Source organism: Porites lutea, chromosome 5 (assembly GCF_958299795.1).
Source record: "Porites lutea chromosome 5, jaPorLute2.1, whole genome shotgun sequence".
In the NCBI taxonomy this organism is placed as follows: domain Eukaryota; kingdom Metazoa; phylum Cnidaria; class Anthozoa; order Scleractinia; family Poritidae; genus Porites; species Porites lutea.
The window spans coordinates 31481542-31495154 of record NC_133205.1 but is presented as its reverse complement, the minus strand read 5'-3'; the positions used below and the strand labels follow the sequence as shown (position 1 = coordinate 31495154).

The 13613-nt window shown below is 37.5% G+C and overlaps 2 protein-coding genes across 5 annotated transcripts in view; both read left to right on the top strand.

The window, feature by feature from the left end:
- Positions 1-1986, top strand: part of LOC140938858 (uncharacterized) — a 142444-nt gene extending 140458 nt beyond the window's left edge. For both annotated transcript variants that reach the window (XM_073388382.1, XM_073388381.1), the window contains one exon: positions 308-1986. In XM_073388382.1, coding sequence (XP_073244483.1) covers positions 308-732 — 425 coding nt within the window. In that variant the 3' untranslated portion in view covers positions 733-1986. The remainder of the gene's footprint in view (positions 1-307) is intronic.
- A 1130-nt stretch (positions 1987-3116) lies between these two features.
- The window catches only part of LOC140938857 (uncharacterized), a 12831-nt gene continuing 2334 nt past the window's right edge, over positions 3117-13613 (top strand). The window contains exons 1-4 of one of the 3 annotated variants that reach the window (XM_073388378.1): positions 3117-3274; positions 6960-7059; positions 11232-12066; positions 12981-13199. In XM_073388378.1, coding sequence (XP_073244479.1) covers positions 7036-7059; positions 11232-12066; positions 12981-13199 — 1078 coding nt within the window. In that variant the 5' untranslated portion in view covers positions 3117-3274; positions 6960-7035. Of the gene's footprint in view, positions 3275-6903; positions 7060-11231; positions 12067-12980; positions 13200-13613 lie in introns of all 3 variants that reach the window. The other 2 variants (XM_073388379.1, XM_073388380.1) reach the window with 2 other exon arrangements.

The window sequence follows — 13613 nt, the reverse complement described above, 5'->3', positions numbered from 1 at the left end:
CTCTGCCCTGTAAGTTGTGCAGGATGAGAAGATCTTTCAAACCAATATGCTGAGTGCACAATTTTGTCAATCATGGCCAGTTAATCTGGATGTTGCAGATGGGTGCATTATCACAGTTTTTGCAACACCAAGAAAAACCCACAGTGCACAGGGGGGACTTTTTGCCAAAGCTTGGGAAGGAAGCCATCCTTCTTATTTTTAGACCAACCCACACCTACTGTGCCCCTCCCCTTAATCTCAAAGTTAGCTTAACCTGCATTAAAATTTGTGATCTTGATGAGAAATTTGCATGTATTTTACATGTCAGGCAATAAACTGTGCTCATCTACAGTTGTCACTGAGGACCATTCACCTGCACAAGATGACCTCACTCATTCCAGTAACCAGCCTGCATTGTTCTCAAACTTCCATGAATTTCAGAAACACCTCTTAACCAGAAAAATGGAAACTATCCCAACTCTTCCATTTTTTTGTAAAATTTGTAACAAACTTGATGTGGAGCGACGATGGGGGGATGATTACCGGACATTTGGAGAGAGAATTGGTCTCAGTAAAGATGAGATTTCAGTACTAGGACAGAGGGGACAACCAACACATTCCATGTTGCAGAAGTTTGACTCTCAAAAGAACAGTTCCATTGGAAAGTTTAAGAACATTATGGAGGGAATGGAAAGGCATGATGTTGTGACTATTCTTGATGAATGGATTAGCGATGAGTGGGGGAAAGTATAAACAATTAAGTAGCCCCATTGGCTTAAATCTTATGAGATGGCTTACTGAAGTGTAAATAAACAGCTACAATGCAGTGAGGTAATTTTATGTCAGTTGAAGTTTAAAACTTTAGACACAGTGATTAGTCTTAGATTTCATACTCCACAAACTGCAATTTTAATCTGAAAGTTAATATATTTAATAATTCCTTGCCCTAAGAGACTGCAGTTTGTGATTACCACAAAGAAAGAACAACTTTGTGGCATCCCACAGGTAAATTTCCTTTTGTTTGAAAACAGTCTCATGGCACACTCAGGGTAACTAATATAAATCTTTTTATAACAGCCTTTTTATATGAACGTTCAGGCTTTCGATGTCTCTCGGCATCTAACAAGGCGCTTATGAGCGAAGGTAGTCATTTTGTGGTTGGACCCGGGGTAAACTACAAAATGAAGACCCTATCCTTTTCAGGTCTCTCAGCATCTAACAAAGTGTTTTATCGGAGGTCTTGATTTTGTAGTTTGACCCGGGTAAACTACAAAACGAAGACTGTATCCTTTTCATGTCTAGTTAAATATACTGAAAAAATAACATGATGCATTGCAAGATAACACCAATGATGATAGGCACATGAGCACAGTAGATAACTCCTAAAGTAAAATGTATCAAGAAAATCATTTTGTATAATCCTTTCCTGGTCCACCAACTTTCCCGTTCCCCCATTAGAAATTAAGTTGCAGTAATAGTTTTAGACTTGTTATGCTATCATGATCAAACAAGGAGCTATACTTAATGCCTAGGGTTGATTTTCAAAAATATCTGTTTTCAAAACATCTTATCATCTTTACTACATTATTGATCCCTAGATTTAATGTTTGTAATAACCATAAAATTATTTAATAATTAAATGTTCACTTCTTTTGTATTTTGCATTTTGAAGCAAACAAAAAATACATAACTTAAAAGGAAAATATTTATAAAGTGTGTAGTCTATTCTTTAAAACAATGCAGTTAACTTTCTCAGTGTAGTTACTACATTTGTGTTAATTATGCTGTTGCTGAGTTAGTAGCTAGTTTGTGTTTTTATAAATTATATGGTATATTTAAAGAGTATGTCTCTTAAGCAACTGAGTCACTTCAGGACCTAATTGGTAACTTTACTTTAAGGTGTTCATAATGTTTGTCTGTATTATACAGGTAAAGGAGGTCTTTTTAATGAACAACTTTATTTTCTTGGTGTCACATAGAGTCATTATGCATATTTTTTATGCAATCATTTTTGTGACACAGATGTAATAAAATTATCACGGGGTGCGTACGCGCCCCCCTTCCCCCACGGGCCCCAAAGGTCCACATTTTGATACTCAATATCCAAGTTATTAAAGGAGTGCAGTCGGTTAAACTGAAGTAATTTCAAACTTAACAGTGATATTTAAACAAAATCAAAGAATGGAAAAAGCAGTAGTGTATTCACTGGGAAAATAAAACCAGCTGCATTCTAGTAGCCTGAACCATTCGGAACATTTCAATGAGCGTACAGATGTCCGAGCTTATCTAAATGATGATGATGATCTCTTTCCAAGTGCATATGCGCTCCTCAAGATATGCGCCACAATCCCTGCAACGAGCTGTGAATGTGAAAGAAGTGCGAGTTCTTTAAAGAGGCGACATACATTCAACAGGACATGCATGGGCCAGGAAAGGATGTCGTCCCTCGCACTAATGCAAGTTAAAATTGTTTTGGATGAGGTGGTAAATCTGTTTGCCACCAAACACCCATGGAGGCTGGAGCTCGGGACTATTCTGAGGGATTAGTTCCGCGGTATTTTGGTGTATCATTTTACATCGTAAAATACGGGCCTGTGTGTGTTTATCTTGCCATTTTAATTAACGGAAAAAGAAAGGGAAAACCAGTACAGAGATTTACAGTCACGTCAGAATTAAGGTGAGAAATTCTCAAAATACAAAATGTGCAGCTATAAACAATCCAAAACAATTGTGATAGACAAAAATAACGTGAAGCTACTAAAGCAACTTGGTCACGTGTTACAAATCCCCGTTTGCCGAAAACGTTAATACTCTAAATTTCTCTAAAACTTACTCTTCCACTTCATTGATACGTATCTTTGAATGCAGTTGAATTTCTTTGGGAAGCAGTCCACAGCGAAAAAGTGTAGCGTTGGGTCGCCAACTTCCTGTTGTGCCTTGTGCCTTGTGACTTGTACATGTCATATCTGAGCACAAAGCTTCTTTGTGACATCATCCGTGACGTTTCACCCGAAGCGGATTTAACGTTTCGTGTGACGTAGCATGCTACGAAACGTGACGAAACGTGAGACGTACCTAAATATACACAGGTCGAAATGACAGGCAAGTGCTACCGATGTGAGAACATCACCCTGATCACCATCATCGAGAACTGCTCTCATTTTGACAACTGAGATTTTCGTTGTAGCGTTTTGCAACTTCTACTGCGATAAAGGAAAACTTCCCACTGTCTCTGTGGTTAAAATCTCGTAAGTGGGCAAAACATATTTACAGCAAGTAGTCAACTTCAAATCAGGTGCGTTTACATGGTCCTAATTATTTGGGCGTGGCCCAAATAGAGTAATGGAAACGGCTTGTTTTGACGCAAATGTGCAATAGGCACGCAATACGTGCTAACGTAAACAAGGCAAGTAAACAAGCAAAGCGAGGCGAATGTCTGCCATTCGAACGTCTTGTACAAGGTAAGAGGCATGTGGGAAAGAAAGCTCTGCTAGCACACGGCACTTAATCGCACTTTTACGATCTCAAAAGTTAATTTGAATCTTCAGTATTTTTGCCTCATCGAAATTTGGAAGTCTGAAGTCCAGGGATGAAATCTATCAAAAATATTTGGAATATTAACGTCGGGTTTTGGTCACAATAAGATCACAAGCAACGAACCTTGAAACACAGAAACTAAAAAAACGGATCGAAATCCACCAATCAAAAATCATAAACAATGACCTTTTGGACCCGTTGAAGAAAACTTTCGTTTCCTAAGAGGTCCGCTAAGATGATTGGCGTCTGACATTTTTTTGACGAGAGGATCAAAATGCACCAATCATAGAAAGACAGTTTTAATTGCATGTTTCCTAAGAGGTCATCTGAATTTGCGGTTTTCTTTATTTTATGTCCATTTTCTTTTCTTTATTTTGTGATTGGTCGATTTTGTTAGGTCGAGTGGATAATCCAATGAGGGACGATTTGGATATCGTTTGATCCGAAATTTTTCGAAGCAGCAGTGAGAAGCAGTTTGGATAACATTTGGCCGCGGCGTTTCGAGGCACGTGTTAATATGTTGTTCAATCATGTTATCCCGGGTTAAACTTACAAATGCACACACTGTCCGCGGTAGGCCCACACTAAAATATAACCCTGAGTGTTTTCGGAATGGGCTGGTCCGCGAACTCAAAGAAAAACAAAGCAAATTATCAAGACATTCAATGACATCAAAGACTCATGGACCCCATAGACGTAATAACAAATTGGAATATCAGGAGTGTACGTGTAAAATTGATAAGAGTTTGAATAGAGGAATTGTTGAACAAGTTTGAGAGTCGCAAGATTTGTGTAGCTGGTTATCAGTGTGACAGTAGTGATTTTGATTTTTGCATTGCGGAACACAGCGAGTTGTCTGTGATAAAAATATGTTCCGATGAAGGAAGAGACGATTGTCAACAATTGCAACCAAAAGGGACTGAGGCTTCTTTTGGAACTACGGTGATAACTGCAACAATTCTTTTTATTATTTCAATTTTGTTTAGCAGGGTGACGGTTAATGAACTTTTTTTTGTATTGCGTGTTGCGTTTTTTCATCTAATTGTGTATGTTGTGACGCAGTACATGTACGATGCTGTGCGTCGAGATTTTGCATTATCAGCAAGTTTTGTGTGGAGTGTTTTGATGGCAGCGAGGTGACGACAAGAAAAGGTAATGAGCTAGTTGTACAGAAGGAAAATTGTGTTGTGGAGGAAATAAAAGAAGCTGAATTGAGATCTCGTCGTGGGAAATTTATTTATAACAGAACTTAAAATTTCATTGGTTTAAATCAGGTTAGTCCAATTATATTTTCAGCATGACAAATTACCATAAAATCGAGATTGTAATTCGAAACTCGCGTTGTTTTCAAAATTTGCATAAATCGGGCGCTGTAAAGAAATATTTAGGTTACAAGCGCTTCGAAATACTGTACAACAAGTAAAAGCTATGCCGTTCTGAAGGTGGTATATCTTTCAAAACTATCGATTCTCAAAGCAGCGGTTTAAATGTTAAAGCCCGTGGCTGGTTGAAATCGTCTCTTGTTTGCTTTCAAACGATGGATGGATCGAATCGATCGTTCACTCAACAAATTTAGAAAGATTTACTTCACTTTTCGTCGAACTATCTTTTTTGTGGAACGAACTGACTATTTTATGGAACAATCTGACTATTGATTGGAACGATCTGACTTGGAACGATGTCAACGATCTGACCATGGAACGAAATGACCGGTTACCGTCATGCCCCTAGCAGACTACCGATGAGCAAATTAAAATCTTTGTTACAGAAAACACGGAAAGTGACACTTTTTGTATGGAAGAGTATTCGGAAAAATACACCATTGTCGTCTGAAATTCATTGTTACGTTAAAAATAGAAAAGGTTTACACTTAAACAGGTACAGAAGTTAAACTGTAACAGTGTGAGGTTTTTACTTAAGGGGCAACTCCAAAACTAGTTCGTAAACGAGGGAAGGTGTATCTGTCGTCTAAGAATCAGAGCACAGGCGATTTAGGTGGAATGAGATATCCAAATAGGCTTCTAAGTAAGAATTGGCCCCTCTGTACAAGTAATTATCCATTTTATAGTGCTTAAAACAGTTTGAAACACCGGGTTAATTTTGGCCAATTTAAGCTTTGTACTGATATAGAGAAGAATCCAGGACCTTCAGTTTATGTAGATGCTACAAAACAATTAATGCTCCATACTGTCAAGGAAATGTTACAGGATTTGGGGAAAATGGTGGACAACGATGTGTCGCAATGAGTCTGTGCGCTTTAATTTACAGTAAGATAACAAAGATTACTTCAGTTGATATGACTCAAAAAATGATTGTTGGTATTCAATTATATTCTAGTCTGTCACTGCTTGCAAGACAATCTATGTTAATGTTAACAGAATTGCCAGGAATGGTTTCAGTGTTTGAGCAATTTTTCCACCTTGAAAACATGCAGTGACAGATATACTTGTGACATCCATCACTACTGTATACGCCACTCACAGGTTACAGCATTTGAAACACTCTTGGCTTTGAACTACAACTCATTCATTTTAACGGTGGCAATTATTGGTGTTAGTATCTACAGCACTGAGGCTGGGGGATATAATGTATTTGATTCTCATGCTAGAGATATGTATCATAACAGTCATAGTGAAGGAACATGTGTATTGTTGGAAATACCATCCATGCATAAATTAGTACAATATTTTCAGACTCTACATAGGAATGAGGATATATATGAACTTAAAGGTGTACATATTGCCACCTTTGAACCTCATCTTTTCTCAAGTAATGTTGAAAATTGTAGTATATCAAATGTTAATAGTTACCAATGTTCCTGTAAACAGTGCTACCCTATAGCAGTTAATGCAATGTGTTACTCTCTTATTAATCCTTGTGGATACTGGACTTAAGGAACTTTATTTGCCCTTGTTAGTAACCGGAATACACTGTACAAAGTGATGGGTGTGAAAACCCATCTGTCAGTATCAGTGGAGCTGAGATAAACCTTACTCTCTGGGCCATAACCACTTATGTCATATGTTGCAATTTGGCTCCAAGCATGTCTGCATTGAAGATGTGCATATTTTCAAACATTGTCGTGAAATGACATTATTTTTGTTGTGGATTGGGACATACTGTATAAGCTGTGTGGTTCAGCAAACACGTGGAGTGAAGGATTTGTCTTCTCTGGTAAGATATGATGACAGTTCTTTAGCTGCAATAAGGCATGTTCAAAGTATCATACCATTAGTCCGACCACGCCCAAATATACGCTCACACAGCGTCTTGTTTTTTTTCTATATTAGCTTGAATCATGCCAGTAAGCTTAATTAAAGTCAGTGCGGTCTAGTATTAAGGTCTAGTAGCCCTCATTGTAATGAACCAATATTTTGTTTTAACTAGAAGTAAAAGACACCAGCAAGTAATCTCACAAAAGACTCGTCCAAATATATTTTCAGATACTTAGACCAAGACGCGTCAGGCTACAAGAGTAACCCGCTCACACTGTCGAAAAGATCAATACAATCTCTAAAAATGGGATGTATCCTGCGGCAGTTGGTAAGCTATTTAGCACCTCAAACTTTGTTTGAAGTTCCTCAAAGTTCTGATTGATGATTTGTTCAAGGTCTCAACTGGTGAAGTTTATCCAGTAGGGGCGGTAAAAGCTTTACGTGCATGACTGAAATGGTTTTCGTGTACCTTTTTCCTTGATTGTTTATCTCGACGTCGGTAGTTCGAAAAGTGTCTTAGTTGAGCATTTTATGTAACTCATTAACAAGTCTCTATAAACGCTTTGGATTAGTAATCATCCCTTTTGTTTTCTTTATTACGTGATCGAATATTTGGCGCGTTGATAGCACTCATATCTCTGATGCAGGAAAATTCAGATGATGATATTTCCTTGATTCCTCGGTAACAATATTAGTCTCAGTGCTACCTCGAAATCTCCTTCCAAACAGGATTGATATTAAGGTCATCTACCATATATATGTTGTTGGCCTCTTGGCATTACTGGTGAGGTAGATGTGATTAGCTTAGAGCAGGCCACTAACGTCAAAAATAGAATCTCCCGATCAGTAGGCGAATTTTTGCTAACGTCATTGTTTACATTTTCCTAATTAGCATACGACTTAAGGTGATTCCATAGTAAAAGAACCTAACATAGATTGTAGCTAAAACTTGGTGCACTGATGTAACAAGTCAAGACGATGATAAAAAAGTAATAAAAAGTGGGGGTCACCGTGCTCGTTTTGACGTCACAATGCTGACAAATATGGCTATTTAGGACCCTTTTACAAAAACCGCAGGCAGCCCAAAACTAGACAAAAAGGAGAGATTTTTTTCGATGATGCATGTGGCATCACACGGAATTTGTCTTTAATGTATTTTTTATCCACTTACGTACCAGAAAAATGCCTTTTAATGCCCTTGTTTTTACTTTATGCTCCAAAGTAGAATTAAATTGGACGCGCGCTTTTCAACCCGTGATGGCTCAATCTGTACAATTTAGTAAAATTGCCAAAAAACTGAACATAGATTTGTGCCAATTTTTTTCTCATCGAAAGGAAGCACTGTCCTTATTAAAATCATGAAATAAAAAATGGGGGTCACCGTACTCGTTTTTGCGGTAGAGCTGTAGAAAGTGCGCACCAAACGCATTTTCTCCAATTTTTGAGAGAGGACTGGGGCGAGTTTCAAAATAGAATGTACGTGAAAGGGGGAAGAAAGTATTAAAAAATCCGTTTTTTCAGAATTCACATCGAGATATCACATTTAGGACACAATGTGATAAAGAAAGTGTTTAAATGAAAATTAAATTGAGTAAGCACAAGTTAAACATCCACTATCGAGGTTCTCCGAGAGGAGGTCGAACTCAGCAACACGCGTACTGCTTACGTTATGCACATTCCCAACACATTGAGTCTCACCTCGGCAAGAAACAACAGCAAGCAAAAATTCCAATAGCGTTTCTCTTCAGTCAACTTCATTTTAATAATATTACTTCACATGCTCTTTTTTACGGCGGCCATCTTGTTATGCGCAGTAAGAGATGCGCAGTGCAAAACTAGGGAATCACCTTAACTCATACAAGCCATGGCGGTATATATGAACTGAATCCAAACATTGAAAGAGCTGATTAGGTTGAGAAATTTGTGCAATTTTAAGCTCCTTGCATGCAATACTGAAGGAAATATCAGCCATCAAAAACTGCAATATTTGTGTGGCAAAAAAGTTAATGAGCCATACATTCCCTGTAAAATTTTGAGTTTTTAGAAGAGAATTTCTTTGAAACCATTTGGTGTATTGGGCTCAAATTTTCAGATATAACTGAAACTGTTATGCCCTTTCAATATTCAGAGGTTTTATTTTATTAGCATCATCAGATGGTGATGAGCATATGTTAATGAGGCGAAAAGTGAAAACAAAGATTCGCCTATAGCCACAGGTAACCCAGGCTCTGTGATAGTACCACAGTACGTTTCCAGTAAAATTACAGTGTTTGTATGGGCTAAAAATACCATCCTAAAATTTCTAGGAAATACTAAATAAAGACCAATGAAATTTAACTCTGCAGTTAGTTGTTGTTGTCCTTAATGCTTCAACAAAGTTTCATGATAATTTGTTCCAATTCACTCTATATACAATAATAACATACAAGGTAAGAGACACTAGATGCCATCTTTGCCTCCATGCTCCCTTTCGACACAACTTTTTGCATGAAATTCAAACTCCAAAGGAAAATAAACATGCCAGGATCGTAGAAATAGGATAGACGCAGATAAAGAAACCAATGAAGCTTTCCCACATAGAGAAACAAATCATATAGACTTTGACAAACTCGAAGGATATAATCCAAAAAGACCAACAACATGCTTGCCAAAGTAGCCAGGCCAGATCAATGGGCAGCCAAGAAAATGAGGCCTAGGCACTATACAAAAAAAATCCATCCTGGGAGTCCTGGGGTGACCTTTCTGGAGATCAATACATCATTTGCCCAAAGCCACCCTCCCCTGCTGGAAAAATACTTGATAGAAGGCAATTGTTCTTCCTAGCCATACCACCCTGACCTGTTATAAAGACGTTATGTCCCTCTTGAACTATATTCGGCACCTGGTGCTGGTCCTCAGAAAGTCTATCAAACATCAATAGGGCAAGGTTATAAGTGCAAAGGAAATAACAACGAAAGAGGATTTACAAAACTTAAAACAAGCAAGAGATATAAGTGAATATAATTTGGCTCTTACCGCGACATTTGTACAACAGGACCAAATTCAAAGAGAGGTGTCGCGATGGTTCTCATATTTAACTGATAGAACGTCCGGTTGTATTGACAAGAAGTCGGCGTGTTACGGCCGCATTAATCGCTAAATATTTTAATCGCGCTAGTTTTTTGTTTGCTTGTGCACATGCCTTTCACATTCGTCTCAGTTATCGCAATACATATTCTGTTGGAATTTTCTGTATAATTTTTGACATTATTTTGTAACCTTCACCATTTATTTACAATCATTTCGCCATCTCAGTCATTTCGCCATCTCAGTCATAATCTGCCTTTTGTTCAACCTTGTTTTTAGCCCACCTTGTAAGTTAATTTCACGTTATTATTTCATAGTTTCATTACTGTTTTTTGCATTCCTTAGTAAAAGAAATGGGGCACCTTGTAACTCGGCAGACTATCCTGATTTTTTTTTCTTAGCCATTTAAATTTAGGCACGTGTGCAGGGTTTGTTCTGTCGAATTGTGATTGGCTAGGAAGAACAATTGCCTTCTATCAAGTATTTTTCCAGCAGGGGAGGGTGGCTTTGGGCGAATGATGTATCGGTCTCCAGAAAGGTCACCCCAGGACTCTCGGGATGGATTTTTTTTGTACAGTGCCCAGACTTCATTTTCTTGGCTGCCCATTGATCTGGCCTGGCTACTTTGGCAAGCATGTTCTCGGTCTTTTTGGATTATATCCTTCGAGTTTGTCAAAGTCTATGTGATTCGTTTCTCTATGTGGGAAAGCTTCATTGGTTTCTATATCTGCTGCTATTCTATTTCTACGATCCTGGCATGTTTATTTTCTGTTGGAGTTCGAATTTTGTGGAAAAAGTTGTGATGAAAGGGAGCATGGCGGCGAAGATGGCATCTCGTGTCTCCTACCTTGTATATTATTATTGTATATAGAGTGAATTTGAACAAATTATCACGAAACTTCATTGGAGCATTAAGGACAACAACAACTTACTGCAGAGTAAGTTTCATTGATCTTTATTTAGTATTTCCAAGAAATTTTAGGATGGTATTTTTACCCCATACAAACACTGTAATTTTACTGGAACCGTACTGTGGTACTATCACAAAGCCTGGGTGACCTGTGCTATAGCTTTTCATTTCTTGCTGAAAAGGGAAAGTTCATTAAATGAAATCCCTGACTTTGGATGGTTGTTATTAGGGCACTGCTTAAACGTATTTGCCAAAGACTTTGAATTTTCACTGCCAATATATAGTTAGGAGGGTTACTTTCAGGATAATTTTGCTTATAACGTTATTAATAAGTGGCCATGACATTTTATCTGTACTTAACGGGGGGTTGTTACTTTTGTAACTCCATGGTGTAAGTCAGCTGACAGTCTAACCCTGGTGAAAAGAACGTTGTCATGAGCTCATGATAAAAGTAAAACATTAAAAAATTATAAATTTTATAATTTTAGATCTATTAATTTCACTTTGAAACTTTTTTGTGTTAGGTATTTTTCATAGTGTATGGCTTGACTTTTGGATGCTGTAAACGACAAAAACCCAGGCCTTATGAGATTGAGCGAGTTATCAATGAAACACATTCCATAATGTGGAAATGCCCTGAATGTCCATTTGGCCAGGGGCTGAATGTACTTTGTGGAACCAGTATTAACATTGGTGTACAGATTCAGTGTACTGACTGTGTGGAGGGGTTTACCTATTCTGATTCACATGGATATGCACCTTGTAAGAACTGCCAGAAGTGTGCAGAGAATGAACAAACATCTGGATGGTGTTCAAAGGATGAAGATACAACAAAGTGCTTAGAAACATGCGACAAACGCTTCTACTGGGAGGAACTGACTGCATCATGTGTGCCATGTGGTGATTGCTGTGGAGACACTTTTCAGCGTGAAAAGCAATGTCAAAATGTAGGGCTCCCAATTACTCACCAGTGTCGACAAACAAGCATCAGATGCCCACACCCAACAACAGTTACTGTGATTCACATTAAAAAGCAAGACTTGATTAACCACAGAGATCATGAGGAAAAGACTAACATTTTTGAACTTGTAGCCATCGTAGTTGGCGCATTATTGGCTGTTATTGTTATAATAATTATCACAATTCTTGCAATTTGGAAGATGTATGGTTGGCAAGAAGCCAAGAATCTCCTAAGGAGATTCTTCTGTTTTTTCTGTCAATCAGTACACTCAAATAAGGAAGTGACATTCCATTTTAACAATGACGTGTTTGATGAAGGTGACAATGAGTCAACATCCTTGAGAGACAGTGAGATTCATTTAGAGGAGGCGACAGATAGGATGGGGCCTTTGAAATCAGGTAATAATTACCCACAACATTTTTAGTATGAAGTTCAGTTCATAGCGTCTGAATGGAAGGTGAATGATTTTTGAATTTTGACACCTGACTTTACTGGTGTAAGCTGATCTGTTATGATAAAAATCGATCATGCTAAAAAATGGCCTTGTCACACCCATATACATGTACATGTAGTAGAGTCAGTTGTTATACACATTGTGTAGTTTCAGAAAACCTCACTAAGCTAGTATAGCCCACTCTCTCGTAAGTGACCACTCTTGGTGCACGACAAAGTGGTCACTTACAGGAGGTGTTTATCTATAGGAAAACCAAGTAAAAAAGCTCAAACTGAACTGATTATTGTGATTAAATAAGGTTATTACCTTACAAGCTAAAATGAGGCACACAGCTAGACAACTGGTAATAATGTTTAACATCGAATTACACTTGGAACTGATATGAAACTTTGCACATCACATTTTGCATGAATGTAACAATGCACTTTTAGCTACTTTTTTATACCTACAGATTGTATTACAGACATATTTTTTGTTAATTGTCAACTACTGTAATCTGTCAGCACCCTTAGTTAGCACTATTAAAATTTGAACTTTTTATGATATTCAAGCAGTGGTTTTCTTACAATCATATGTGATTGTGCTGGATGGTAGCTTAACAGTCAAGAAAGCAAAAAAACATGTCAAATTTCTGGTCGAAAAGTGGTCACTTTTGAAAGAGTTTTTGAAACAGTGTTTGACTGAGAAACAAAATAGATATTTGTAAAGTGGTCGCTTATTGTTGGTGGTCGCTATGAGAGAGTTGATTGCATGTAGTATTGTCTCACAATGTGGCCTACACCTTTAGTTACCATGACTGCTTTTTTGTTGTTTGTTCTTTTTTATGAACTTACAGTTATATACTTCTTTTAATTTAAGTTCCTCCTGTTGTGAAGAGGCCTGGTTTACTGCGGTTAAGCTCAGTTCCAGTTGATACTTGCCCAAAAGAAAAATCAGTTATTCCCAGATCACATTCCGATCCAGGATGTCTTGGGAAACTAAGCAAAGAGCCGATGGCAGAGAATAAACCTGTGGCTGTCCTAAGGAAATGTTTTATGGAATGGATCAAAAAAAAGAAGCTAGAAAAGGGTGGATATGGTATGTACTTCTCTTCACCCATTTCTAAGATATTTAATAGAAATATGTGGATTTTTTTTTCATTTTATTACAGTGTGACTACTACAAACAGGGCACCATAGACAATGTTGACAGATCAGATTACAGGAAAATATAAGCAATATGCTCCGGGTATTTTGTGAGCCAATCAGCAGACCATAACAAAACAATAATGATGATGATAATAATAATAATAACAATAATAATGATGGTGTTCTGAATAATTTTTGTTCTGTTCTATCAATCACTCTAAGAGATTCAGCAGCTTTAAAATATTGTATCTGTAGGTGTTGATTGGTTGTTTCTTTTATTTCTTGATAATCAACTGATACAGTGTAACCAACTTTCTTGTTACTATCATGTCATAATCTTGTTGTTATCATGTTGAAATGGATT